The 27,852-nt window shown below is 44.4% G+C and overlaps 1 protein-coding gene across 37 annotated transcripts in view; it reads left to right on the forward strand.

The window, feature by feature from the left end:
- Window positions 1-27,852, forward strand: part of RBFOX1 (RNA binding fox-1 homolog 1) — a 1,840,194-nt gene that overhangs the window by 1,749,904 nt on the left and 62,438 nt on the right. For 27 of the 37 annotated variants that reach the window (XR_012121954.1, XR_012121955.1, XM_073214695.1 and 24 more), the window contains one exon: window positions 15,003-15,083. The exons of the other annotated variants lie outside the window; for them this stretch is intronic. Coding sequence is in view for 25 of the 27 variants with exons in the window: in XM_073214695.1 (XP_073070796.1) it covers window positions 15,003-15,083 (81 nt within the window). In the remaining 2 variants the exon portion in view is untranslated. The remainder of the gene's footprint in view (window positions 1-15,002; window positions 15,084-27,852) is intronic. 37 annotated transcript variants of the gene reach the window in all.

Below are 27,852 nucleotides of genomic sequence, written 5' to 3' on the forward strand. Positions count from 1 at the left end.
ATAAAAGTTTCTGGTTTCCAGAGGGGAAAGAATAAAAGACACATATTGAAGGACTGCTCGCCTGGCTACAATGTGATGTTTGAAAGGTGGTCAGGTCTTGAAACCAGGTTATCCCGGGGTTATAAGGAGACTCAGGGGAGATAATGAGTATAAAAGAACTTTATAGATGGTAAAGTTAAAATAAAAATATAAAGGTCGGTGCTGTCCCTGAAGTTGCTTCCATTGATTATACCCACGTCTGTGAAACCCGGGCCATAGACCACATGACCGGATTCCAGGCTTGGTGATGGGAAAAGTGGGTTGGAAATCTCAATATTGAGTTTGAAAATGAAAAGGAGGGATATAGCCCTCTGTGATTGCTTGTCTCAAAGGGCAGCTGTACTTGACCTTGGATTACCCGTACAAAAGTTATTGGTTTTCTATGGGCTTTGGGCCTCTGTGAACCAAGGTTCATCTAAGAATCAGGTCAGAAGAAGGCAGACATAAGTCTCCCCGCCAGCCTCACTCCCCGACTTCAGTTCACTGGGTCCATTACAGTTAAGAAAATGACCTTTAGTCACACTTTTGTTTTGGACTTCTTTACAATTCCCTTCCTGCAGTTTGGATACAGTAGCATCTGCGGAAAGAAAGATTGTCCAGAACCTGCACTAACTGGGGTCCCTGACACAGGTGCTTTTCTTTTAGTGGTCACAGTGCTAGACTTCAGAGTGGGTTTGGGGGGAATCCGCCAAAATGCTGGGTATAAAGCATGCCCCATTTGGGTGGCTTCCTTGGCATCCTGAAAGAATGCAGTGCGGGCCGGAGAGGTCCCTGCTCCCACTGTGAGCCCCTTAAGCGGCAAATATTCGGGTGACCTTGTAGCTCTGACATTTCCCATATCCACCCAGAACACCAGCCTCAATTAGACTTGGCGGTGTGGTGTCAGGGAGCCACTTCTTATGAACACTGACCTTTGTCCCTGTGATGTTCGCTCTAATTTCCTCATCTGCCACATTCAGATGCAGTGCACTTCAGTGAGCTGGAACAGAAGAGTCCAGATTTAAGTCCCCGAACAAAGGATTTTCAGCCTGGAAATATTCCACTTCAAAGAGTTTATCTCGTACATCTGTTTACCTTTGCTCCCTGCTTTGGGTTGCGATTCAGTTTCCTTCTCTGTTGTCCTCCCCTGATCTATCTTTCAGATTTCATTCCATCCTTACCCACATTTGGCCTTAATTTTTATCTGCATCCTTCCCTGTCCCACAGAGGCAATGCAGCTTTTTGATGGAGTCTGTAGGGGTTTTTGATGTTCAGATAGAATCAGAACTTGCTTATGTGCTGAATATAGCATTTCCTAAGTAAATTAATTCCCATTCTGTTGTGTGGAAAGTCTATGGAGTGGCAGGACGCAGCAGGATGGTGCTTATAGGAGAAACCCACCTCTGGGCTGTAGGAGGAAGATGAGCTTGGAATTTCTGGCCCTGGATAAATCCCATACAGAAACTTCTAGACTGGCTAGAGCGATTGCAACCTTGCAGGATAAGTGTCATTTTCTTTGTTTCGCAGATAAATTAGAAATCCAGTGAAGTTAAGTTGCCCGTGGTTACTGACTTCAGAAGTTAAAGAGCTAGGTTCAAACCCATTCTCTTTGTTGATTCCAAAGCCCATTCATTTTTGCTACAGTTACTTCCCACCCACACTTTAGTGAACCCAATATCTTGGATTAATCGTTCTTAACTGGGAATGATTTTTTTGTCCCCCAGGGGAATTGGGTGATTTCTGAAGACATTTTTCATTATCACATCAAGGGGGAGGGGTGTTCACTACTGGCATCTAGTGGGTAGCAGTCGAGGGTGCTACGAAACATCCTACTATGGACAGCACAGCCCTCCCACCCACTACAGAAAATGATCTGGCCAAAACGCCAGTAGTGCTGGGCTTCAAAATCCCTGTCCTGTTAGAAGCACATTAGTAAAAATGGCACATATGCCGAACATCATACTAATTCTCATGCCCGACCGATTGCTAATGCTAAAGAGCTAAGGGCGACTGTGGTTATCAATGGCAATCAAATAATTTAAAGAGAAACATTTGCCCAAATGTTACATCTTCTGGGCATCACTTTGCAATTTTTGACTCCAGAAGAAAAAAAGCATCAAGTTAGATTTTATGCTGCAAATCTGCGCCCGGGTCCCCAAGACCACCCGCGGGCTCTGTGTGTGGCTAAAAAGACTGTTACACTCACAGTTTAAACTTATTACAGCACAAGGACACAGATTGAAGATTCAGCAAAGAGAAAGAGCCTATGGGATGTAATCCAGAAGTATACAGGCAGAAGGGTTCAGGGGCGTCCCCCCAGTGCAGTCAACAGCTGTGCTGAATTTTCGCAGCTATGCTGTGGGACAACACATGTAAACTGTTGTCTGTCAGAGGAGCTTCCCTGAGCTTTGGTGTCCAGGATATTTACTAATATTTGGTCACACAGACAAGAGCAAACCTATAACTGACTCCAAGCATTCAAAACATAGCCCCAAGAAGAAAAATAAACATTCACTGTGAACGATATTGCTACCATAAATTATCTTATCAAACTGGTACTGTGCGGTTCAAGGCCTCAGGCATCCATAAGCAGTCTTATCAGATAGAATATTGCAGGGGCTTAAGAGCTCATCTCCCAGGAGCTGACCAAGGGCCAGCCCTAAAGACAAGCCTTTTCAGGGGAATGTGCAGGGTTTGAGCAGCCCATGTCTGCTGTGCAGTAAAGAAGAAACCCTCAGCTGTGCAGCAGTAAAGAAGAACCAAAGATGGCAAGTTCAGAATGTATAGCAATGGTGATAATAATGGCAGTAGTGAGGAGGACGGGTATGTAAGACAGGGCATCCCACTGCCTCTGTTGATTCGAGGAGAAAAGATCTAGCTGAGAATGGTTATGAAAGAGGAAAGAGTCTCACTTAGAACAGGGGTCTGCAAAATTCTTCAGTAAAGGGCCACTTAGTAAATCTTTCCAGCTTTGTGAGCCATATGGTTTCTGTCACAATTCCACACGAAGCCACAGACAATACATAAATGAATGGAGCTCAGCTGTGTTCCATTAAAACTTATTTAAGGACACAGACATTTAAGTTTCATGTCATTTTCATGTGTCACGAAATAGTCATTGTCCCCTCCTCCTCCACTCGACTATGTAAAGATGGGACAGCCATGGCCCTACTTTGCTGACCCAGGCTTAGAGGGTCCAGATTTAATAAACACAAAGCCACCCGCCGATGCCCCGGGAGGTTGTGGAAGCATCTCACCCCCATAGTGATTACACAGTACTCTGTGAACTTGTCAGGTTAGCTGGCTGTCATTCAGGTACGTGCTGTTCCTTAAGGAATGGCCAAAGGGACAGCGGTGTGTAAATGAACACAGACCACTGGCTTCCGTTAAGTCATCCTTTAGTTCAGAGTTACAGCACAGGGGGCCTGGGAAGTGCCAGGCGCTGTGACAGGCACAGGGGTAGCATTCTCCCCTCTGGGATCACGCAGAGCAGTAAAGGACACAGACAGAAAACCCCAGTGTGCAGTGGGTGAGGACGCCTGCCAACCAGCGACCCTGTCTGCCTTTGGAGTCAGAGGGGTGGTGTAAGCTGGGTCTTGAAGGACAAATAAGAGTTCTTCTGGAGACAAAGAGGAGCAAAATCATTTGTAGGGGGCTGTAAGGAATTTGGTAGAGCCCAAAGAAGTTTCTCGACCTCTATCTTCAGCATCCATGGAAGAATGTTCCACAAACAAACACAAACAAAAGCAAATACAGGTGCTTGATCTTCTCCCTGAGATGGTAATTTCCGAGGCAAAATCAGGTATCCCCTGAAGGCTAAGGAAATCTATCTATTTTGATCAGAGGGCACCTTCTTGAGGAAAATTGCAGGAGACCTGATAGTGCCATACGGAGAGGAATCTAGATTATGAACTTTATCCTTTGAGTGGCAGGCAACCATTGAAAGCTCTGATAGAAAAAAACAAAAGAAAAGAAAAGCAAGGGAAAAACGAACAAGCAAGAACACCGAGGATGAGTCAGCACCCATATCTACACTTGGGATACATGCTATTTGAGGATGAGGATTATTTCTAATACACGGATTAAGCCCTGAAGGGCTGAGACAAGGAAAATCGCATCAGCTTCTGCTTGCCAACCCCAGAGATTGGGTTCCTGTCGGACCTCAGGATCCCTTAACCGGTGCTCAACACTTATTTCCTGCTGGAGTCCAAATCTTTTCCTAGGAGAGCAAATGACCAGAGATTTCAAAAAAGGTGGTGACTGCGTTTGCTTTATGTCTTGACATGCACTGCCGTTCTATCCTAAACCATTTTCTGTTGAAGATTTTTGGCTCCCTACTTTGAGCATTCTTTCCAAAATGTATAGTTCTCTATTATTAGCCCAACCAGTTAAGTTGTGTAAATTAAGACAAATTGGCCAAATATTGTTTAATACCCCGTGTGTTAATTATATGCAGATACTCATTCTCCGAGTATAAAATGAAGCTGCCCTTCACGACCAACATCCAAACGGCAACATCCTACTTAGATTAACTACATCGATGACAGTTAATGCATTTCTGCGGACTTCTGTGGACCGGTTACAACCCATTACAGTCGAAATATTGGTTTATGAAAAATTAATAAAGCCAGTGGAAAATGGAATCTAGCATCTGCATTAGCTATTTACGGGAAAAGAATCAGCCAGAATTAATTATGCCGTGTGCTACATTCTAATGAGTTTTTCATTAAACAGTTTACCATTATGGAAACTAAACAGGGGTTATTAAAAGAATAATGCCAACGGCTGGTTTTTGTTTTTGTTTTTTTTTAGGAGATTAAATTAGTTAATGGGTCATACATTTAAATCTGACACAAAGGTTAATCGATGTACGCTTATCATTGTATTAACCCCAGTATCATTTTAAAGACATGAATACCCCAGTATCACTGATATTTTCTCTGGAGAAAAATAAGAATCTATTTGTATGTATCGGGTGTGTGTCTGATGTCCATATTAATATTGTAAAAACTGAAACTCCCTATTAGTTCTCTGTTGTTTTTGAAAACAATTCTCAGCAGGTGAAAGAGTCTATTAGCTTTCAGCCCACCCATGTGGTGTGGGAGGCATATTTAAACGCATGTATCTAGTTACTCTCAGAGACATTCAAAGTTGCAGTATATTTTCTGCTCTCACCAAAAGAGTGGGGTCAGGATTTTAAACCTAATGTAAAATAGGAAGGAAACTCAAAGGGAATCTCTCCCCCAGTCCCACAAATGTATCCAATCTCTCCTTAACTGCTGTTCTGTTATGGTAAGTGACATATAGGACGGAGACTCCAGGGAAGGCTCTCTAGAAGGGATTTTGGATTCTTCCAGCATCTCAGAGGCTCTTGTCCTTTGAAAGATGACAGAGAAAATGAGGAAGTTCCCTGGGTTCTTTCAGAGACTTGTAAACTCTACACATTTCCGCTAAAGCACAATTCCTAATTTCTTTCCTTTTGAGCAGAGATTGCCGACGGAAAGGTCTTCAGGAGCTGAAATGTGCAAATTATAGGGGACATGTCCCACTTACGAGGAGGCACACCTCTCCCCATCACCCGGGTGGCCCTGCCAGGCAGGAGCAAATCATTGAGGCCTCGTCTCCTGATTCCTCAAGAGAAGCCAGATAATAGTCTTGTGACATTAAACCTCCCACATTGAAATGTTAGCTGTTAATTCCCAATCTTAAAACAGTTTCCATCAATCCTGTTTTGCTTAGCATTTTGTCAGTGGACAAAAGTTCAATAGCTATCACTTTGCTATTCCTTCCTTAAAGGAATAAGGGAACAAATTAAGTCCCCAAAGTGCCATATTTTGAGATTCAAAATAGTAATTCCTCTTACTCTGTCCATTATTATTATCACTGAGGTCCCTTATTACCTGTTTGTCAAGCCTTTTTTTTTTTTGGTATTATTAATGTACAATGACATGAGCAACATTATGGTTACTAGACTCCCCCTATTATCAAGTCCCCCCCACATACCCCATTACAGTCCCTGTCCATCAGCCTAGTAAGATGTTGTAGAATCACTACTTGTCTTCTCTGTGTTGTACTACCTTCCCTGTGTCAAACCTTTTTATGTAAGAGTTCTAAGCCTTAGAATTCTCGATGAAGTAGATGTTTTTGTCCCTATTTTACAGATGTGAAACTGAGCCTGGGATGTTAAATGACTTGTCCAAGGTCAAAGATATAAATAGTCAGTGAGGCCGGAAAATAAAATGAAGGGTAAAAGTCTCCAAAGCCCACCCCTTTTCAGCTACACTCACTACTTCTCTTCCCTGTGTTTCCTTCCTGCTCGTCTCATTTCAATCTTGCATGTGGGATTTTCTTATCTGTGGAAGATACTTCCGCTCAGAGGCTTCCTTGGTTGGGTTTAAAGCCCGTGTGCAGGTTCTCAAACATCATCACGAGGTTCTGTAGCTTCCATCGCCAGCCTGGGAGAGTCAGGTGTGTTCAGCCAGAAGGTGACTGCAGAGTTCTTAGAGGTGGCTCGTCTGAAATGGAGTTGGTGGCTCTTTATAATTCCAAGGCTGGAGAGGATGTTTAAGCGACTCAGGACCAAGCATCGCCATTGATAAGCAGGTGTAGCTTCGAGTGAGTGAGAGCTTTAGAGTCACATGAAGCTGGCTCACATTTGAATTTTTGTCTCTGTGAGCCTCAGTTTCCATGTGGGTTTGATACGAAAAAAAAACTATAATTTGTGTACAAGCATACTTAGTCCACTACCTGAATGAAATCAGCGGCGTCTTAATAGTCACATTAATACTGGCTGTGAATTGAGGTTGATGACGTAAGTGAATACTTCATGACATAAATGGATACATAGTGACGTGAATGAATACAAAATGGCATAATGAATAGGTAAATGAATAAATGTGGCTGTATTCCAGTAACACTGTGTTTTTAGATGCTGACATTTGAACTTAATGTGATTTTTAACTTGTCACCAAGATACTATTCTTATTTTGACATTTTTTCAACCGTATAAAAATGTAAAACGTCCTTAGCTCATAGGCCATACCAAAGACGTGAATAGGGCACATTTGGCCAAAAGACTGTAGTTTGCTTAAACCTTATTTAGAAGATGAGCTTTAAATCTGTGGGTCCAGGAATCTGGTTGATTTGATTTGCATTCAGCACTGTAAGGTTACTATCTGTGTGACCTTCGGCAAAACTCTAAGCCCTGTGTCTCAGTTATCCTCATCTGTTAAATGGGTATCATAATAGTACTTGTGTTATAGGATAAAGAAGAGGAACAATCCAGATAAAGCAGTGAGTGGATTTGTTGGGCACTTACCAGGTATTCAGTAAATGCTTTTTGGAATTGTTACTGTTGATATGTTTATTATCATATTGAAGCAAAATTGACTTTTTCTGTAAAAGCCACTATTAGCTGACATTTTGGAAGCAGGAGAATAAGAGAATAAGTGTTTTGTAAACAACAAACCATCAGGGAGAAAGCTGTACAGAAAGTCTTTGTAGTATTCTTACAACACTTTTGCAGTCTGAAATTATGTCAAAATAAGAAGTGAAAAGAAAATAAACAAGGAATGTATTTCTTTTTAAATATTATGAAAATCAAAACTTACAAAAAATTGGAATGAGAGACTATTTACAGCGTACACAGATGCACTTCAGGGCTCCCTTAAATATGGTAATCCCCTGGTGCAATTAAAACATGATTTGATTTATAAGAATTAAATATACATACCACATTTTCCTGTACCATCTGTGCCTAAATGGAAATACCTCTGTATTTAAAACTCTACATAACCCTTCAGAGAAACTGTCTTTCAGGCATGTAGGGCAGCATTACGTATTAGCTGTGAAAATATTCTTACATAGATTAGCTCTGTGCTAGTCTACATTCAAAAATGTGGAACTGCAGAAACGTCCAAAGCCCGTCGGGACTTTGGATAAATTCATCAATTGGAAACAGTGCACTCCATTGGCGGGGACCTCATGGCAACCTCCTAGGCCTCTACAGCTAACAGAAGTTTGACGCGTGTATGACACTTTATAGGAGACCCTCAGGTGGTAGACCCTCAGAGCAGGGTTCTTTATGAGGAAGGTGGGTGTATTTGCTCACTGTGGCCACCGTGACAAAGTATCACAGACTCAGTGGCTTAAACAAGAGAAATTATTGTCTCACAGTTCTGGAGGCTGGAAGTCCGAGGTCGAGGTGTCAGCACAGCTGGTTTCCTCCAAGGCCTCTCTCTTTGACTTGCAGACGGCCGTCTTCTCCCCGTGTCTTCACATGGCCCTCACGCTGTGTGTGTCTGTGTCCTAATTTACTCTTCTTGTAAGGACATCAGTCATATGAAATTAGTATCTACCCTAATGGCCTGATTTTCACTTAATTACCTCTTTAAAAAGACCATCTCCAAATACAGTCACATCCTGAGGTCCTGGGAGTTAGGACTTTAAAATGTGAATTTGCTCGGGGGCAGGGAACAATTCAGCCTGGCACAGTAGGGCAGAAATGGGCATGCCTTCTTCTGGATGGCAAGCCTGCAGTGACCTCTGTAAGATTATACAGACAGTGATTTTTCATGAGCCTCTGGAGAATTGGACAGAAAAGCTCAGACCAGACGCTTTTTGCTGCAAAGCAAAGGCAATATTTGTCAGCATACAAGGTAATAAGGAGAAAAAATATATAAATTTTGCCTCCTTGCCCACAGAGGTATTCAGACCAGGTATATCCAGTCATTTATACTTTCCTCCTAAATATGTACAGACCATCTTCCGCCTGGATTACTCAAAATGCATCCGCAGTGCGGCAGACACGTGTGGACTTCCGACCGGCTGAGTCGCACTCTTTAGGGGTGGGGCCCCAGAAGGCGCACCATTTAATAATATCCCCTTGTGTCATCTGGGAGGCTTTGAAACCTCCCATTTAAGGAAGGGAGAACACGTGATGTTGAGGCCTGGGGGACCGGCTCTTCTTCAGCATTCCTCAGAGTGTGGTCCCCTAACCATGCAAGAATTTCTTAAAAAATGCAAGTTCTTGGGCTCTATCCCAGACCTATGGAATCAGACACACAGGCCGTGGGGCCCAGCAATTTGCGGTTAACAAGTCCTCCTGGTGATTCTTATGAAGCAGGTCATTTGAGGACCAACGAGAATGGGGACCCCTGGGGGATGGCCGCCCCCTTCCTAAATGCTGCTCCTATAGGAGAGCAAGCTTAGCGTTTCTGTTTCAGGGAAGTTTCCATTTCTCAGAGTTTGTTTTTTCAACTACGAACTACGACCAACATTTTCCTACTTCTATTATAATTTCTAAAAAATTTTAAAATCACTCTGCAAACAGGGAAGCAGAAAGGAGTCACTGATCGAGTGAGTAATGTGCTAGGAACATACAGAGCTTGTTTCCCACCTGGAATTTGCCTTGGATTGATGATAAGGCTTTTTGTAAATGACATCCCTGTTCTGGGCCCTTTTATTCTGTCTCTAAAGAAGGTTTTTTTTACTATCTGACTTTTCTAATTAGGGAGGAACAAATGCAGTGTAAGGATTTCTTGGTAAATATTAAATAGAAGTTTCTTTTTTATATAAAATCAAAGTATTGATTCTAGTAGTGATCACCATGACTATTAAACATTCTCAGCTATGACTGTAATATATAGCAGATACAGAATAAACATTTTGCCAAAGTCATAACAGTCATAGCTAATAAAATGTGTCCCAAAATTACTTTTAAAGTTTATCTCTGAGCAAAGTAACTAACCATGTCGTCTAAGGGCTGACATTTCTGGATCTTTCCTTTGTTGCTTTTCTTGAGTAGGTATTTGTTCCTGAATATATAAGTCTGAAAGAGCATGTTGTGCTTTTGAAAAGCACATGGGGCTCGGTGAGTGTGTCCTGGAGCCCACACAGTGCCTGGCACATCGTAGATGCCGACAAACACCTGCTGAATACAAGTGGAGAAGTCTCAGAGCCCCGTCCTTCCCAGCTGAGTACTAGAGATGGAGAAGACAACTCCGGGGTGGTCTTCTGCATCCGCTCACCATTTGCTGGTGGGCGTTTCCTCTCAGCCCTCTTTCGAGAGCATGGGGCCAGGTGACATTAGGAAAGCAGGACCCCAGCAAAGGGCTCTGTTTGGAAGGGACTTTTGCCTGATGCTGTTTGTGGAGGCTCAGACAGCATGTGGTGAGGTGCACCCAGCCCCTCAGTAGCTGCTCCCGAATTCCCATTCACTCTGAATGTTTCGTAAAGTGTTGCTAGTGGTGTATGTCTTTGCTTCCTTGTGCATTTATTTTTCACTCCATAGGGACAGCAATGCCTTCTCCAAATCTCCTAGCTCATCTTGGAGCTAACGACGTGAATCAGCCAATCCTAGTTGCCAGGCCGTTAGGTGTTTCTTTGACATTTTGTTTTTGGAATTCAGAAATTACGGGAAGGGCCTCATCACCTGCCCTGGGCTGGCTTGGAGCTCTGCTTCCTTGATGCAAAAACGGAAGGGTGGACATTGCAAAGCAGCTTTTCTTTCCTCCTCCCCCTCTTCTGTTCTAATTTTGTTTCTCGAAAGTGTCACATGGCTCCCTATCAGAAATCCCTTAGCTCTTCTCGCCAGTTGTCCCCTACCTGTTAGCCTAGGTCCCTGCACCCATAGGGATGGGAAGGTGAGTAAGATACGACGCCCGACCCTTGGAGTTCATAGCATCCATGGGGAGGACACTCATGAAGTACATCATTACAACACAGTCTAGAAAAGCAGAGGACAGGAGCTGAGCCTGGCCAAGTGGAAGCAAATAGATGGATTTCTGGAAGGAGCAGCCAGAGCTGAGTCCAGAAGGTCATTATCTGGGTGGAGGGGGAGGGCTCCCTGGAAGAACAAACAGTCTGTGCAAAAGCATGGAGGTGGGCGGCCGCACTGGTGTTCCCGCGGGTTGGAGTCCAGTTTGCAGGTGGCAGAGCAGGACGTTTAGATGTTCTGTGACAGGAACCCTGTAAGCCGTGGGAGGTCTCCAGGAGAGAGGGGAGGGCTGGCTTGCCCCATCTGAGGCATGGACCCCGGCACCCCCTCTCCCAGCTGCAGGATTCCAAATCCTGCTTGAGAGAGGGCCTGTGGCTGTCATGCCAGGATTTGGGGTGCTGACAGTCACCGCATCACTGATGAGTGACCGTGACAGGCTTCAGAAGCAGCTCTGATTATTCTGGAAGTGAGGTCTGTCCCTGCTGGTTACAGATACGACCATCCACTCTCCAGGAAATGGATGGCCAGGCTGTGTGGGTGTCCTGTTAAACTGGGTCAGTCAATCCTAACAGAGCCATAAAAGAGGAGGGCACGAGAATCCCACAGATTATAGCTCATAACTGAATGTGAACTTTAGGCGTGCAAATTCCCAGCTACCTACAAGGGGCAGAAGAGGATGCCCTCAAGAAAAGATGGACTGGAAAAAAGCACTGTGTGTAGCAAAGAAAACAGAAATGAAGAGGTCTTTAAAAACATATTAATTCAACCACAATCATTACTCGTCCTGAGGGCCAGGTATTTCCTAGCGGCCTGGGGAGTAAAAGACGAGCGTGGTCTGACTTTGTCAGGGGGATTCTGTGTAGCTAAGAAGACCAATATGTAAATAAAAAGTTGTCATACAGTGTAAAAAAGGCTGTTAAGGAGATTTTTTGAAGTGCGATAGGAGCATAGAAGAGAGAGTCATTCAATAACTCCTGGGGTCTGGGAAGAGAAGAAGGTACAGGAGGGGGGGAGAAGACAAATTTTTTTAATTGAACTAAATGAAATTTTCAGTGTTCAATCCTACTTGACATAAAGAGGTCAATTTCATACGGTTTCACTCAGTAGAAGCAGGAATAACGTGGAGGTTCCATCCTGTGCAGCTCTGATCGAATGGTAGTACCTGCCCAGAATCTGTGTGGAGGACAATTTTGAGGGACTCCAGGTTATTGAAATTGATGACTGGTCTGTTCTGGCTAAGAACTAGGTAGATAGTGGTAAAAATTGAATATGCTTGCCATCCTTATTTGTAGGGAGATTTATAAGCAAAGACACAGTAGTCTGAGAACTACAGGGTGGTGTCGTGGAGGCCAACAATTCATGGTAGTCATAGGCAGATGGTCTATGTTAGGCGGTGCTGGGGGCAGAGAGCAGAGACAGTGTGGGAGATGCATTAGAAAGCTGGGTCGACGCTGTGTCATGAAGTGACTTCAACGACCTTGTAAACTCCCCTCATACTGCTGCTTGTACCCTGTGACCTCTATGACTTACTTTTCTAAACAAACATCACTCGCCCCCGCAAAGCACACGGAGGTTACAGTGTTCTCTGCCACTGTATTTTTGTTTAATGCAAAGCTTTCTTTTAAGCAAAGGTCACCAAGTACTAAGAGACATACAGTAAGTACTTCGCAAATTAAATTGGAGGATGTTTTTAGGTAAAATAAAAACCAAGTCCTGTGACGGGATGGATTTTGTTTTGCAAAAAGGTCAAAATCATTGCATAAACAAATTTTTTCGCTACCTCGGATGGTATCCAGAGAAGTTATTTTCAGTCCAGTTTGTCAGGATCTACAGCATAAGAACATTAGGAAAATCACATTGCGCCCTGCCAGGACTTGGCTTCCCGGAGGGAAGCTGTGTTGTGTCCCAGTGGGATTCTCTAAATTGCATTGAAGGTATTAAAAATTGACTGTAGGATTTTATCTGCACAACACTTGAAATGTCCTTCTGGATATATTTCTCTACAACTACCTTATTTTTGTTTTGAAACTCAGGGGCCCCAAGAAACTTCAGGTCTCCCTTTTAAAGTTGTTTGCAGCCAGGGGTACACTCAAGAAACCCATTGAGGAGCTTTCTCAAACCCACCTGCCTGGGTCCTGCCCTTGAAGATTCTGGTTTGGTAGCCATCTGTATATCCTTAGAAATATCACTTTGTACTTAAGATTTCTGACAAGGAACAGAAGCCCAAGAAAGGCTTTTGCAAAGTCAAAATAAGTACTGGATAAAGCCGGGTGGGGTCAGGGCACATCTTCCCTGGTGGGTGTCCTGCCTCCTATAGGTTGATTTTAGACCCTAAATCCGATGATCTGGTGTTGGGTTGGTTTGCTGTTAATCTCCATACTCTGCCCATTTCTTGGCAAAACTGGAAATAGCTGCTGAGGAGAAAATGAGACCATGTGAAGGCTCACCCTGCATGCTGGGATAAGCAGTCTTTAAGTCAAGCCGGGAGAAGAGAAACTATCAGTTCAGCAAAGGCTGATCATGAATCAGGCTTGTCCAGACTCTTAATGAATTTACAACCCAGAGAGGGTCTGTTGGTTTCATTCTCATATACAGACTTTTGTGGGGGGAGGGGGATGAGGGTGCTTCTCCAACTGCAAACGGGGGACACGAGGGTAAATGTCACAAGGACCAGGGTCGTTCCTTCGGGTAGAGGTCCTGTCCAGAGGCCACTTCTCCTTGCCAAGGTTTGACCTAATGATGGAAGAAGGGAGAGATGAGTTAGGAATTTTAATAGAATCTTTGTTATCCTGGAAATCATGTACCAAATCTAGAGAGCCACGGGAACAGAGGGTAAAAGTAGAATCTGGGGAAGGCGTCTCAGATCCATCCATACTGGCCCAGTGCCTGGTGGGAGGTGGAGCAGAGGTCGAGGAGACCGGCTTTGGAATTGCGTCTGGTTCTGTAGTTCAGGGAAGTTCACCGTCTCTTAATGGCATCGTGTCCTTCTCCATTGGGCGAACCCCTACTCGCGTGGGATGTGTTAACTACACTTTTGTTGTGATACCAAAGGACTGTAGGACCCCTTCCTAGAGCAAGTCTCCAGGGATCTAGGTGGGTGCACAGTAAGGCGGGCTTCTTCTCATGGGAGATTGAGTCCTCGTTGTGGTTATGACAAGGAATACAAAAACACACGGAGGCGGCTGACCTTGCCCAGCCAGCGACGTGAACAGAAACCGCAGGAACGCATTTCCATCACTGGTAATGGGCTTAAAACTCCCCCTAAATCTCTCCCATTCTTTTCAAAGTGTTAGAGTTTGAGCTTTTCAGCAGCAGGACAGCAGGATTGCTACCCTGAAGATTCCTGACCCTGGTCAGCCTTGGAGAGGGTGGTGGTGCAAAACATGGCATAGATTGAGGAGATGCCTCAGAATTCCACTGTTGGTGCCCGCTGTAAAATTCCATTTTGCAGGGATGAGCCTAGTGCCCTTTGCTTTAAATCAGGAGGAGGAGAATCGCCAGTGCAGTGCGGCCACAGCGGGCTGTCAGTGAGGCAGCCTCTCCTGCTTGAAGTCACAGAGCTTTAGGGAAGAAATGAGCAGCACAGAAGCCAAAGACTGGGGGGTCCAGGGTGGGTTGCGGGGGTGCTGAAAGTTGCTTTGATTTCTCCCCTGCCTTTCTGCTGGTCTTCCTCTGAAGCACTGATTCAGAAAGACTAAAGGGCCAGGGGAGGGGGTAAGAGAAGTTTCCTCTAAACGTGTCAGTGCATGTGCTTATCATTTATTGAGTGATGATTAACCACCAGCCTCTGCATTGGGGCACATCTCCAGTCACAGGATTCACAACCCTTCCTGCAGGTAGGTATATTCACCCCATTTTCCAGATGGGAATCCCAAGGCACAGAGAGGTACAGTGACTTACCAAGATCACACAGCTAAGTAGTGTCTGAGTCAGGCTTGTCATCCAATTCTCTCTGTATTTCTAAAGTGCCTCTTTGAAGATGCCATGCTGCCTCCAGTACTGATCTGAATGTGGGTCCCAGAGCAGCCAGGGCCCCACGACTCAAACCTCATGTGAAAAGAATGACACGCGCTTGGTGGGCTGGGAGGTGGGTTTCACTGATGCCCTCTGGCAGAGTCGGGGGGCCTGGGTGGGTGTTCCCAGCCCATGCTCCGGGGCGTGGCAATGTTTTCATTTCTCTACCTTTCTCGTTTGCGTTGCAGTGATCTCTCAGGTGCAGCGCGCCTGTTCCCAAACCAGACGCCATCTATCTCTCTCTCTTCCGTAGGCACCGTGCTGTTGTGCCAGGCAAGCCAGGAAGGATCTTCCATGTACAGCGCCCCCAGTTCACTTGTATATACTTCCGCAAGTAAGCCCACTGTGTGGCTCCCTTTTTGTTTTGTGACATGAATCTGAGTCCGATCACCCTCCCTGCCCTGTAAGCCCCCCTCCCCCACCCCTGCACCCCACGCCCTGTGGCTCCCAGCGAGGTGAGGTTGGTTTCCATAAGCATGTCTGTTTTCCCTGTTGCCTTAGCATCCAATTCCTCTGCTCATTACGTCTGAATCTCCACTTCCCAGATGTCCTGGCCATTCTTTGTCAAGACCTGTCAGGATCGGGTCCAATGGATGGGACATGGGGCCTTGGGCTGGAGGGCACTGGCATGGGAGTTGGGGGGAAGCTCTTACTCGTTGCCTGCTTCTATCATGGCTTTGCAATGTCACAGAAAAATAATTGAAGTGAAATACGCAGGCTGTCCAAATGGCACCCTAGCCTAGCGAAAGGTGCTTGATCGTTACTCTCGAGCATAATTTTCTTGCTGTGGAAAATATTACTAGCCTGTGGCTGTTTTTTGCAAGGCTGTGCTAACGTGTGCTGGGCAATTCCACTGACGGGGAGCAGGGAGAGAAGAGTGTCATTCTCCCCCATTGAAACGGTAAAAAGGCGCATTTATAGATATGAATAATAGCCATCAAGTGCAAAGGGGAGGAGGCCAAAAATAAATATGGCAGATAGAGCATAGTGTTGACACGGACAACCAAGGATTCCTCTGCCTGGGATGGATCTTGGGGGTGGAGACTGCCTCCCTCCCACCCAACTCCCAGAACAGGTTAGAACAATGAAAGCTCTTGCCCATGGCACCCTGGGTCCCCAGCTGGCCCGTGCCTCATCAAAAAGTCCCCCAGCCACGGCCAAGACCTTATCACCTATTGCCTGCAGTGTCGGTGCAGCTGCGAAACCCCCATAACTGCCAAATGGGTCCCCTTTGGGCTGGGTGCTCAGAAGTGAGTGTGGGGTCAGAGGGAGGGGGGTTTATCTGGCCGGCTAGAGATGGGGGTGCTGGAGAGCAGAGGCAGAGGCCCTTGATAATTCAGAGGACGAGAAGCAGAAGAGAACCCTCCTTTAGTGCCAAGAGCAAGCATCTCAGTCCCAAAGGCTGAGACAAACCACACTCTTCTCTGTGAGAGCAAAGATTAGAAGGAGTCCCAGGGAGCCACGTCCATAATGGCCCTGAGACACTTGAGGGTCCCCGAAGGCATCAGGTCACACGGGCAGCCAGTTATTTCTTCCCACCAGAGTACCATCTTCAATAGCACTGGGGGGCGTTCATTAAATGCCAGGTATTTTCCTGTGTCCTGGAGAATCCAAAATCTAACCCTTCTGGCAAGAAGTGGTTCTTTCTGAATTAATGAAAGTTATCCCATCCGGCATAAGTGTGCATGCATATTTCCTAGACTGAGAATGCTACTACACATTTTCACATGCTCAACCTTACTTAATGCTCAGAATCTGCACCAGGTAGGTATTATAATGTTTGCTTTGCAGCTGAGGAAATGGAGGGCACAGAGAGGTGAGGTGATTGACCCAGGATCGCACAGCTAGGATATTGTTGATTTGTTTTTCAAACCTGGGGAATTATTTGATATTTGACTGCTTTTCTGGCTCCATTTGACTCTAAATCTCAGGATCTTTGTACCTGCTCCTCCTTCTCTATAAATATTATTTTCTGAAGGAGAGTTGGTGGTCCAAAACACCCTAGGGTTGAGTTTCAGAGTTTGTGTTGTTTTTCTCCAACATGCTGTCTTACAGAGCTGTGGGATGAAATGTTCTATTATCTGTGGGGTTCAGTCCATGAAACCGAGGCACTGAATTTTTAATTTAACTTAATTTTGATGAATGTTACTCTGATTAGTCACATGGGGCTAATGGTTACCATATTGGACACTGTGGTGCTCCAAAAGTATATGCTATATTTATATTTTATTTTTCTTCACAGAAGAGAACAAAACAAATTAACCCCCCAAAAGGGCTCATTTGAATTGGTATAGTTGTTCTAAAGCAACTTGGGGAAAGTGTGTGTCATAAATGTCAAACATGAAAATATGTCACAAATTCTCCATGTTAAAATAGGTGAAGCGTACGGTGGAAATAAAATAATCTAAACCAAGGGTCAACACGCTCTGGACCAAGGGCCAAATCCAGCCCGTGGCCTGTTTCTGTAAATTTCGTGAGCTAAGAATGGGTTTTAGATTTTTCAAAGGATTGCAAAAAATAAAACAAAAATTATATGTGACAGACAGCAGTGGCCCAAAAAGCCTAAAATACTGATATTCTGGCTCTTTACAGAAAAAAATATGCTGACCTCTGATATAAAGGGTCTGTTTTATTATTGAAAACACAAAATGGCAGTATCAATTCACTGTTTATAATTGTGTATACTTTTCCTCCTGAGTTTAAAAGTAAAAATTTATAATAATTATAAAAACTGTATAATGTGTGCCCAACACTCTCCAGTTTTAAATTGCTTAATCAGTCATATTACCTACACATTTTTCATCCTATTATTTTCACTTATTATCATGTCAAGTGCATTTTATGAAAATATGTTAATGGCCTCATAATAGTCTATTGTTTAATGATATTATATTTTAATTTATACACCCCTCTATTGTTGGGTACTCAGGTTAATAGCAATTTTTCAAAAATATTAAAGAAAATAGATGCCCTTGCATACATCAGTTTTTAAAAAATGAATAAATAGCTAATCCTTTACCCTATAACAAAACAGGACAAAAACTGGGGTTTTTTTTTCTTTTTTTTTTTGCCATAAGAACCTTCACTTAATCATTCTCTTACACAATACATCCAGATGGACAAACTGTCTTAGTATTTTGTAAGGGTAACCAACCTGGAGGCCTCTGGTCCACTAGGATCGCCAGGTGCACCTCAGATCACTGCCATGTTGAGGCGGTGGTTGCTGAGTGTAAAGTTACCCACTGCCCCCTGGGACATTGCTCAGGCTCCCTCTCTCGATTTCCCAAGTCAGCCATGCCTTTAGGGGCTGGACTGTTTGCAGGTAGTGGGCTTCTCTGTAACATACAAGCACTTAGGTTTTCTCTTCCACCCTAAGGTGTCTGTTCTAGTACAAAATCACCCCCTATTTTCACACACACAGGGGACACATACACCTCTGAGATTCTTTTCCACTCTCCAGGTCTGACATACATGTGGCCGAGAGCCACAGATGGTGTCTTTGAGGTCTGACTGGCGTGGCCTCTTCTCCTTCAAGAACCAAACGTTCTTCCCAAGAGTTGAGGTTGCCTTATTTCCAAGCAATCTTGTAGGATGCACTTGCTTTTTTTACCTTGAAAATGTGTGTGTTTCTCGTTTTTTAGCTAACAGTCATGCTCCTGAAGAAAGGTGTGGGTACATTACACTTTTGTACGTTTTACTGACTTCTGTGATTACTCCTGAGTTTGTGTTGTTTTTTTTCATGCACCTTTAACTGGCCTTGGATGTTTTAGACTTAAATTGCTCCTCTGCCTAGCCAAATAGCTAATCATCTGTAAATAACACCCTTAAATGCAGTAGGGGAGATGGTTTTTAAAGGACTCCTGCTGAATTAGTCTGTAATGAAAATAATTCCTAGTGAAGTGATCTGTTTTTTAAGATGCATTTTTGCATAATGCGTTTTTCTCCCCCTTAAGTGAATCATGCTTAATAATGTGGCCCAAGATGTGAAAGCATTAATGGAAAGATTTCACTCAGGGCCTTATGTCAGTGCAAACCTAATCCTATAGACTCTCCCACCTCACCCCAGCTGACTCCAGCTTTTCCTCCCCATCCCAGAACTTTATCCTGGTGTGAAAGCCTCATCCAAGTTGTGTCACAGGGCATTTGGCATCCTCTCGCATATCCTACCTAACAAACCACTCTCATCCAGGGTATAACATGGGCCTACTTTCTATTAAACTTCTAAAATGAAGTTGGAGCAAAACTCCAGAGAATTGGGCAAGATCACCCTGTACCAGACAGAAAACATTTAATGTTAATATTTTTTGTCTTGACAATATTAACTTCTAGTCAACTAAATTAATCAAATAAAATATTTTATTCATTTTTAAATAATTTTAATGAATACATTAACACTGTGTTTGCTTCGAATAGAAAACAACACAGCCCCCCTAACAGAGAGGTTTGGTGAAAGTGGGGGGTTGGCTGGTGGGTTGGCTCACTGCCCACCCAATTTTAGGGCCAGTGATCTGGAGGCCCCTCGCTTCTGGGGAAAAGGCGCCAGCTTTGTTAGTGTTAGCACTGCTTGCATATGCAGTGAATGCTTGAGATCAAAAACGCCTCCAGGCAGAAGTAGCGAAGTAAAAAACCTATCACCTTTCTTCCAAATTAAAACATTACCTCCATTTTTATGAGTCTAAATATCCAGAGGTAAGTCATTGGTTCCATGAATGGGAATGTCCACCTCTGTTTGGAGTAGCAAACCCACCTATCACCGATCCTGATTTCCACATGGCATAGAGATTTCCAGAAGCAGGTCAATGTTACCAGCTTTATTTTGTTTTCTTTGCAATCTTACAAATAGATTTTAAATTATGAAAGTAACACATGCTCACTGTAATCAGGGAAGCATGCAGGTATACACACAAACACACATATATGGAATAACATGATAATAATATCCTCACTTTATCCAAAGACACGCCTTTAAAATCGTATGGATCACTGGTAAGTATTCCACGTTTTCTCCGCAATAATGCAAAGAAGGACATACACACGTGAAATGGGGGGTGTTAGTAGGTTGATTTTATACACATACATCTGATGAACACATTACACATATTAATCATTAATCATGTTTTGTTTCACTCAGTAGCGCGCTGTGACTATCTCCCACTGAGCCTTTTAGGTAATTCTGTGTTGTTCCATGCTGTGGATGGTCCACAGTTTATTCATCCTTCTCTATCCACATTCAGGCTGCTCCTTCTTATGTCCTCTCCATAGAGGTGCGGCAAACATCTCTACTATACCCTGACTTCCCAGTGCTTCAAATCCCACATCTAGCTTCCCAAAGATGGGTGTGCTGGTTCCATTCCAACATTCTTGCCAGCACCTGTGTGTTCTGCTCTGTTTAATTTTGAAGATCAGGTGGGTGAAAACCAGTATGTCAGCTTGCTGTCGTTTGCATTTGACTCCCTCCTAGTAAAGAGCATCACGCATCAGATACCGTCACTTGGACGTTACCTCTTGTGGATTTCTGATACACATCTGCCCCTTTCCCTTCTGAGCTTTTCTCATTTAATTTTTAATTTTTTATTCCCTGCATGAGGTGACTGATTCATTACGGAGACTAACCTGTGAGTAGCATAGATGTTGCAAACGTATTTCTGACTTCAGCCACTTGATTTTGTTTATATCCCACTGTACATTTTTTAGTGATATAGACAAATCTATCTGTCTTTTCTTTTGTTACCAGCTTTAGACGTTTTAGATTCCAAAACCTCCATCAGGATCAAGTTTTGTTTAGCACTGTATTAAGTCTTCTCGGGCTGCCATGACAACACACGCTCGACTGGCTGGCTCTCAATAGAGATATCGTTTCTTACAGTTTTGGAGGCTGGAAGTCTGAGATCAGGGTGCCATCATAGTTGGTCCTGATGAGGGCTCTCTTCCTGGCTCATAGATGGTCACCTGCTGTGTTCTCACCTGGCAGAGAGAACAAGCCCTGGGGTATGTCTTCTTGTAGGACACCAATGCCTTATAGGACCTCATGCAACTCCCAAAGGCCCCATCTCTAAATACCATCTCATTGGGGGTTAGGAATTTGAGGGGGACACAGTTCAGTCCAAGCCAAGACCTTGACAAAAGAGTACCAGTTTTCTGTGTCAAGGACTCGAAAAGAATTTTCCAGCAGAAATTTCTGTCTGGTTCCATATGCTTTTCCTGGCAAACAAAGTGTATTTTCACACGGTGACCTGGAAGCCACAAATGAACTTCACTTCTATGTGAGGGCAAAACCTAAGGGAAGAGAGAGACGACAATCAATTCCCTCTGAAATGCTCACCCTTGACAGCAGGAAAAAAAGGGGACAAATAGGATGTTGCAAATACTTAGGAACCTGAGTGTTATCCAAATGCACAATCATCTCCTCATTTCATTCACTTTTGTGAAATTCAAGGGCAAGTCGTGGTGGCATAGTTTTAATTGATAAATTGATTGCAGATTTTATGGAAGTAATTGTGTGGAATTCATAAAACAATGATTTAAGTGGCAGAAACATACATAAATCAGGCCTGCGCTGTTCTCCTTTTAGGTAATTGATAGAACTTCCATTGGTTTCTGTAATTAAAGTAACGGCCTAAATTAATTTACGGCTTCCTCTTTCTTCTGCCCAAGACAGAAAATGTCAGTACACTGAGCTCAGTTAATAGAAAGTGTGCGTACAGGTCATTGTGTTAATGATACATTGGTTTAAAGAACCTTGTCTTCTTTCTCCCTCTTTCCAGTAATGCAGAGCTTCATGGTGGCCTCGGAAAAGGCTTTTTCTAATATTTTCTGGAGGAATTTCTTAAAAGAACAGTAATCAGTTTTGGGGCCATGGTGGGGCAAGGGACTCATCTCAGACAAAATTTAAAGAGTCACCAAAAACCTCAGTAATCAAGGTAAACCATATATTAATGAGATTTTTTAAAATTGAAATTAATGGGAAAAAATCCAGGATAAATAAACTATCAAAATTTTCCATGAAGACAAGTATTATTAATTTTTCCTTTGCCTTAGGATCCAATATGGCTCAGCACAGCAGTTCTTTATTTAAATTTTGAGAGTCTGTTCATCATGGACTTGTAAATAATTTTATTTTTCAAAATAGCGTTAAGATATGATTGATCCTGATTACTGGGTTTTTGGGGTGCCCTCCCCTCTTAAATTTTGCACCGAAGACAAGAGTCTGACTGGTCTGACCTAGTTCTAGCCCTGAAATAATGAAAAAGTAGTAACTATAGTTATTGACTTTTACTGTATATCAAACCTTCTGTTAAGCCCTTCCCATGAACTGTCTCGTTTAATCCTCACAAGAAAACTGAAATAGTTATGATTATTATGCCCCCTTTTCATATGAGAAGATTCAGGAGGAAGAGGATTCAGGAATTTGTCCGAAATGATCCAACTAGACCAACTCTGAACCCTGTCTAACCAAACTCCAAGCTTTCTGTCTTTACCAGTCTCTAAATTTATGTTAACAGCCACCTGTCCGGCTCCTGGAAGCAGCTGAGCTGGGAGTGGTCAGGTGGAACCTCTAAGCAGCTGTGCAGCCCCCTCGTTCAGCCAAAGGCTGTGGGCTTCCTCCTTCCCACCCCACGATTTCTGGAGAGGCAATTCTTCCCTGTCTGATCCGTCTGGCAAATCATTCTTTAAAAGGCCAGAGAGTAAATATTTCCAGCCTATGGGCCATCTGGTGTCTGTTGCTATCACTCTGTCCTTACTGCCTGAAAGTACCGTAGATAATACAGAAACAAATAGGTATGGCTGTGCTTCTGTTAACTAACTTACCCAGCACCCCTCATCCTCTGCCTGGTATTTACAAAAACTGCCTTTGAGCCCCATCTGGCCTGAGGGCCATAGTCAGGCCATCACCTCATCTGAAAGGGCAGGACACAGGGGTGCTGGCTGCCTGGGGCTGGAAATATAAAGGAGACTTCTTTTTCAGTGAGCACCCTCATGTACTGTTTGCATTTTGTACCACTTGATCGCATTTTAGTGCAAATAATGTAAAGTAGGTGCCTACGGAGGGGACCCTTTTCTTGGCACATATTAAAGTGAGATATAAACATAAATTCAGGTTAGATACAATGCAATGACTTTTAATCTCACGATAAATAACAAACAAATTTGGACTTGGAGGCATTTATTTTGGTGCTGTTGGCTGCCTCCCAGACCTGCCCTTGTTTCCCTGGGATAAATGGTGACTCTGTTAACTTACCCAGGACCCATCTTCCTCTGCCTGGGCTTCTGTTAACTTAGCCAAGATCCCTTCTCCTCTGCCTGGGCCTCCACATGCTCCCAAGAGTGCTGGTCTAAAAGGGCCTCTGGACTGGACCTCTCTAATCAGGAACCTCTACTTTGCCCTTCCTGTCAATGGCTCAGCATTCTGGTGATAACATATCCATGATCCCTAAGTCATCATCTCTGAAATAATTCTCTCCATTCTTTACTCATTTTATCAGTCCTTTGATGGGGAGGGAGGTGAAAATCATTACTTCCTTCAGCCATTTCTTATGAAGCTTTCTGCATTCCAGGTATCATTCTGTGCACTGCAAATACTCCAGGAACGAGACATCCCACATATCAGCTTCTGGGGTGCCTACATTCTTGTGGGCAGAATAGACTGTAGACATAGATGCATAGTGCTGAGGTCCCCGATTTGCAAACACATCAGTCACAGGGATATTTGGGAAGCCATCCCCCACAGTAGACTTACCCACCAATAGCACTGCCTTTTGAAGAGTTCTTGGTAGGTGAGCTCATTATCACTGCTTCCACCACCACTCAGCACCACAAACAGGTACACTTGGCCCCTAAAACTGGATTCCCTCATTGAACCCACGGATGGAGAGATTCTGAGGCACCTACTGTGTGCCATGCTCCACCCATTGCCTCCATCATAGCACAGGCCTGATTTAATGAATGGTGATTGTCCACTGCTGGCCACAGCTGTCCAGCTGCCACACTGATGGCTGGACCCTGGGATCATCTCTCCATCACTCAAGTACCACCCCTTTGCTTTGCTTCCTCTGCCCTCTTTCCCGTGGCGCAGCACATCTCTGGTTTATGAACGGGTGTTTTTAAGAGGTTTTCAATAGCTCCCGTGTGAACTTAGTTACTCCACCTCGGCACCAGTTCTCAGAAGAGGTCCAGTTGTATTTCCCATTGCCACCTCCACCCCAACTGGGTCAGCATTTTGTCTGGGGTCTGTGCTTACCTTAGCTGGCTCACAGTCATAGACCACTCTGTTGTAAACTATTTTGACCTTTCTTTTTAAATACCAAGTTCAGGGGGAAAGAAGATAACACTAGTTGAACAGCCTCAGTTGTTTACAGGGGAGAATCTGCAAGGAAGCCACATGCCAGGCAGCCACTCTTTGGCTCTCCTGGCACTTTGGTTATTAATCTCAATGCAGAATGATAGCTTTTGTCTTTTCCAGATGGGGGTCTCGCTTCTGCAAAAGGCTGCCGATTGCAAAAGTCACCATCCCATGGTATGCCCCCAAACATCTTATTTGTCCTGATATTTCTTCTGCAGAAATACATATGACAGATAAGGAGCCACTGAAGGATACTTTTCTTTGTGTCAGACAGATATTAAAACAATAAACTATGTCGCCCTGGGATTCCAGTTTTCACACAGCCAGAGAACAAGGCTGAGATGAGATGCTCTGAAAGGTAGCAAGGCACTGGTTCTGGGGGAATTCCCTGGAAACCCCAAGTCCTGTGATCGCATTGACAGAAGGTATATTTTTAATGCTAGTGTTTGCTAAGAGGCTCCACAGGCTGGTGCAGCTGCCACCTTGAACTCCTCCACCTTGCCCGCCTTCCACTGGCCCTCAGCAGAGGTGAGAGAAATCCTTCCCAGAGTCGAGAAGCTTATTTTAAGAAATTATTTTCTTAAGCACTTCATTTGCATTCTCATTCTCTCAGTGTGGATTTAGAGGAAAAAAAAACCCGATTCTGAATTCAGAGCTCTGAACATGAAATTTGCAGGGGCCAAACCTAAGTTCCTGTTCTTAGCATTTATAGAGGCAGCCTGATGCAGAGGAGCAGGTGCGTGGTCCTGGGGACCTGGCTCTGGAAACTGAGCCAAGCCCTCTCAGAGTCTGCAGAGCTGGAGTGAGCAGCTTAGGAGGGGGGAGTAAGAGCGCCCGATGACGCTCCTGTGACTCATGCGAGGGGTGGGGGCTCCTGGTGCTTCTTGCACAGAGGTGGCCCCCTCCTCTCCTCACCTTATTTCTCTTCAAAAGCAAATCTCCTTGCGCAGTGCCAGGATACATGAAAGGAAGCCGAGCTTGCTTCCCACTGAAGGCAGAAGAGCCTGGCAGAGTTCATTTAAACACGATAATTGAAACACTTGCTTCACTAAGAACTCCAAAAACACCATTTTCTTAAATCATGTTTTCATTTGTGTAGAAGTACTGTCATGCCAAAAGGTATTTTATTGCTGCTGAAGACCTGGGCGGTGGTGGGGAGTGGGGGGGGGGGTTGTTAACAAAATGCAATTTTCAGGACCAAATAACACTGCATATTTTAGATCTATTTCCTGAGTTTTGTTTGCATGCGATGTAGTCTCTTGGTGCCTAATCGCTTTTTTATGTAAAAGCAAACCAGCGAACATAAAGGAACCACTTCTGTGGTTACACCTGCCCTGGGTTATACATCATCCCCACCCTTTGACATTGCTACAGGGATCTAAGAAACATTTCCCAAAGATCCTTTTTTTTTTTTTTGGCGGGCAGTTTGAGTTCCCGGCACTGGTTTTACCAATTTCTCCATGAGCAATGTGTTTGGTGAGAAGAGCTGGATTTAGGCAGAGCTGGGTCTAAGGTGCTGTGGTACCTGAGCTCTTTGACCCTGGCCACGTCTCTATGCCATGACCAGACGCATGAATACCTACCCATCTGTGGGCATTAAACCCAGTCCTTGTGTAAAGACCCTTTCCGCCTGCTGGAGGCATTGTAGCTTCTCACACAAAGGGCCGTGTTTTCCCTTTGTTTCTTAGAAGCCATCTTCTCCAGGACCTTTTGAACGTTCACCAAAGCAGCTGGTTTGGCAGCTTTTGTTTAGCCCCATGACTGGAAAACTGGACCATTTCTGAATGGTCTTTTATAGATGGGGGGTTTTGCAGGGGCTCAGCTCAGATATCAGGCAGGTGATCCCTAGGTCCAGATGGCACCTGTCCTCAAGGTTTGCTTGGGGTGTGGCTCCAAGGCTCAGGACTCAATCTCCCCAGTCTGGAAACTGCCTCTAAAGATCAGATGGGCCTCAGCACAGGCTGACCAGCTGCACGCACAATGATGGCTGAAAGCGAAATGAATGGTGCGTTTGCATCACATACACCTCCCGGGAGCTGCCGCCAGCCCCCCTCGTAGGGCCTCCTGTTCAGGAGCCGCAGTAGCCCTAGAGGATCATGGGAAATCCAGCCCAGCATAAGGAAGCTAATTTATCTCACTTGCCCGTTTCCTACCTGGAGAGGCAATTCACCGAGCTTGCTGTCTCAGCCAGCTGTTAGCTAGATCATGAATGATTTAACAATTGAAGCTTTACCGTGTGTATGCACTCGATAAAGTAATTATTTATATAAATTATTTGCCTTTTTCCACGGCTGCCTGAAAAAAAGCTAAATTGACACCAGTACAGGTTTTGTCAAACGAGTAGATGATGGCAAATCACTCCATCCAAATTAAAATAGATCTCAGCATCTCAAGGCTTTTTGTTTGTCCCCAGCATTCCTTCCGACGACAGAAAGCACCTTTGCAAATACCGTCTGCCGTCCTGCCAAGTTAAACGCCCCGAGATTGAGATTCATTCTCCTTTTGCTGAATGAAAGGTTACAAAAAAATCCTGCCCAGGGGGGTATTGTCAGTACCTGTGAGTAGACAGATCACAAATATATCTTCTGCACAGTAAAAGCCTATCACTGCACGTTCAGCAGCCATGTCATTTGCCACATGTCTGTTGGATTAATCCGGCCATTTGTAACCTGGGAGGGAAGAGACAACAGCTAACTTCGGGAGGTAAGCAGGAATAACATGGCAATCAGTTAAAAACCAAAGCTGCTGTCCTCACTCAAAGTCGCCAAGACCTGACGATGCAGGAATATTCAGGTGTGTGAGCCTTGCAGGTGGGTTTTGCTGTGGATTTTTGATTGCGTTCAATATTCTGCTTTGGGAATGCCAGACTCACCGCTCACAGGACAACCCTGTGTGTTCACTGTGTGTTTAGCTTCCTTTATTTCTTTTTTCCTTAGATAACTGTCTTCTTTCTAAGGGTTCTTCTTAACCAAGTTGTGTGTCAAGTGATATCTGATAACAGTAGTTACAGACTGATTATATACAGAAAGAAAACGCAACACTCCCAAATACTGTGGAAATTCTTTATGCCAATCTTCCAAATCTTGGAGACGATTTCTAGTTGAATTTAGTCAGAAGGAGCTCATTTTGACAGTAATTAGGTTTGTGTGTATAACGTTACGCTGCCATTACCAGGTCCTCATCGCTGGGAGAGTTCATTTCCCCAGCATTTTTGGGTTGTATACGACCCCGCCCCCCCACCGCCGGCTCACGTCCAGATGTGGGGATGAACCCCAGGGGAGAAGGGAAACAGCTTGCCTTGGACTCCTATCAGGGACATAAATCAGTAGTGATCCCCATGGCCCGTATCCAATTAGTAGAAAAGGAGCAAAGCCCTTCCAGGTGTCTTGAAATCTCAGAACATCAATACGGAATGTAAGAAGTGGCAGCTGCTCTCCTGTCCCTCCTGCCCCCTGTCCCCAACGAGGAGCATACTGAGGCCTCAGGAAGGCTTGCCAACAGATTCCCCTGCAAATTCAGGCAGTCCATGATGAAGTGGGCTTGGTTCTCCTGGATGCGTGGATGTGGGGAGATGGTGCAGCGGCTTATACAGGCAATAGGAGGGAAGTAAAAACTGACAGTCAGTAAGGAGCCCAGAGAGAGTAGACGTGGAAAGTTTTAGCCCGAAGCTGACGTGGGGATGCCCTCGTCTCGGATGTCTGGTGGGTACTCGGTAAGATGACAGGCTTCCTGGGTTCGGATCACTGGGCAAGTTTCTGGACTG

Source organism: Manis javanica, chromosome 10 (assembly GCF_040802235.1).
Source record: "Manis javanica isolate MJ-LG chromosome 10, MJ_LKY, whole genome shotgun sequence".
Taxonomy (NCBI): Eukaryota; Metazoa; Chordata; class Mammalia; order Pholidota; family Manidae; genus Manis; species Manis javanica.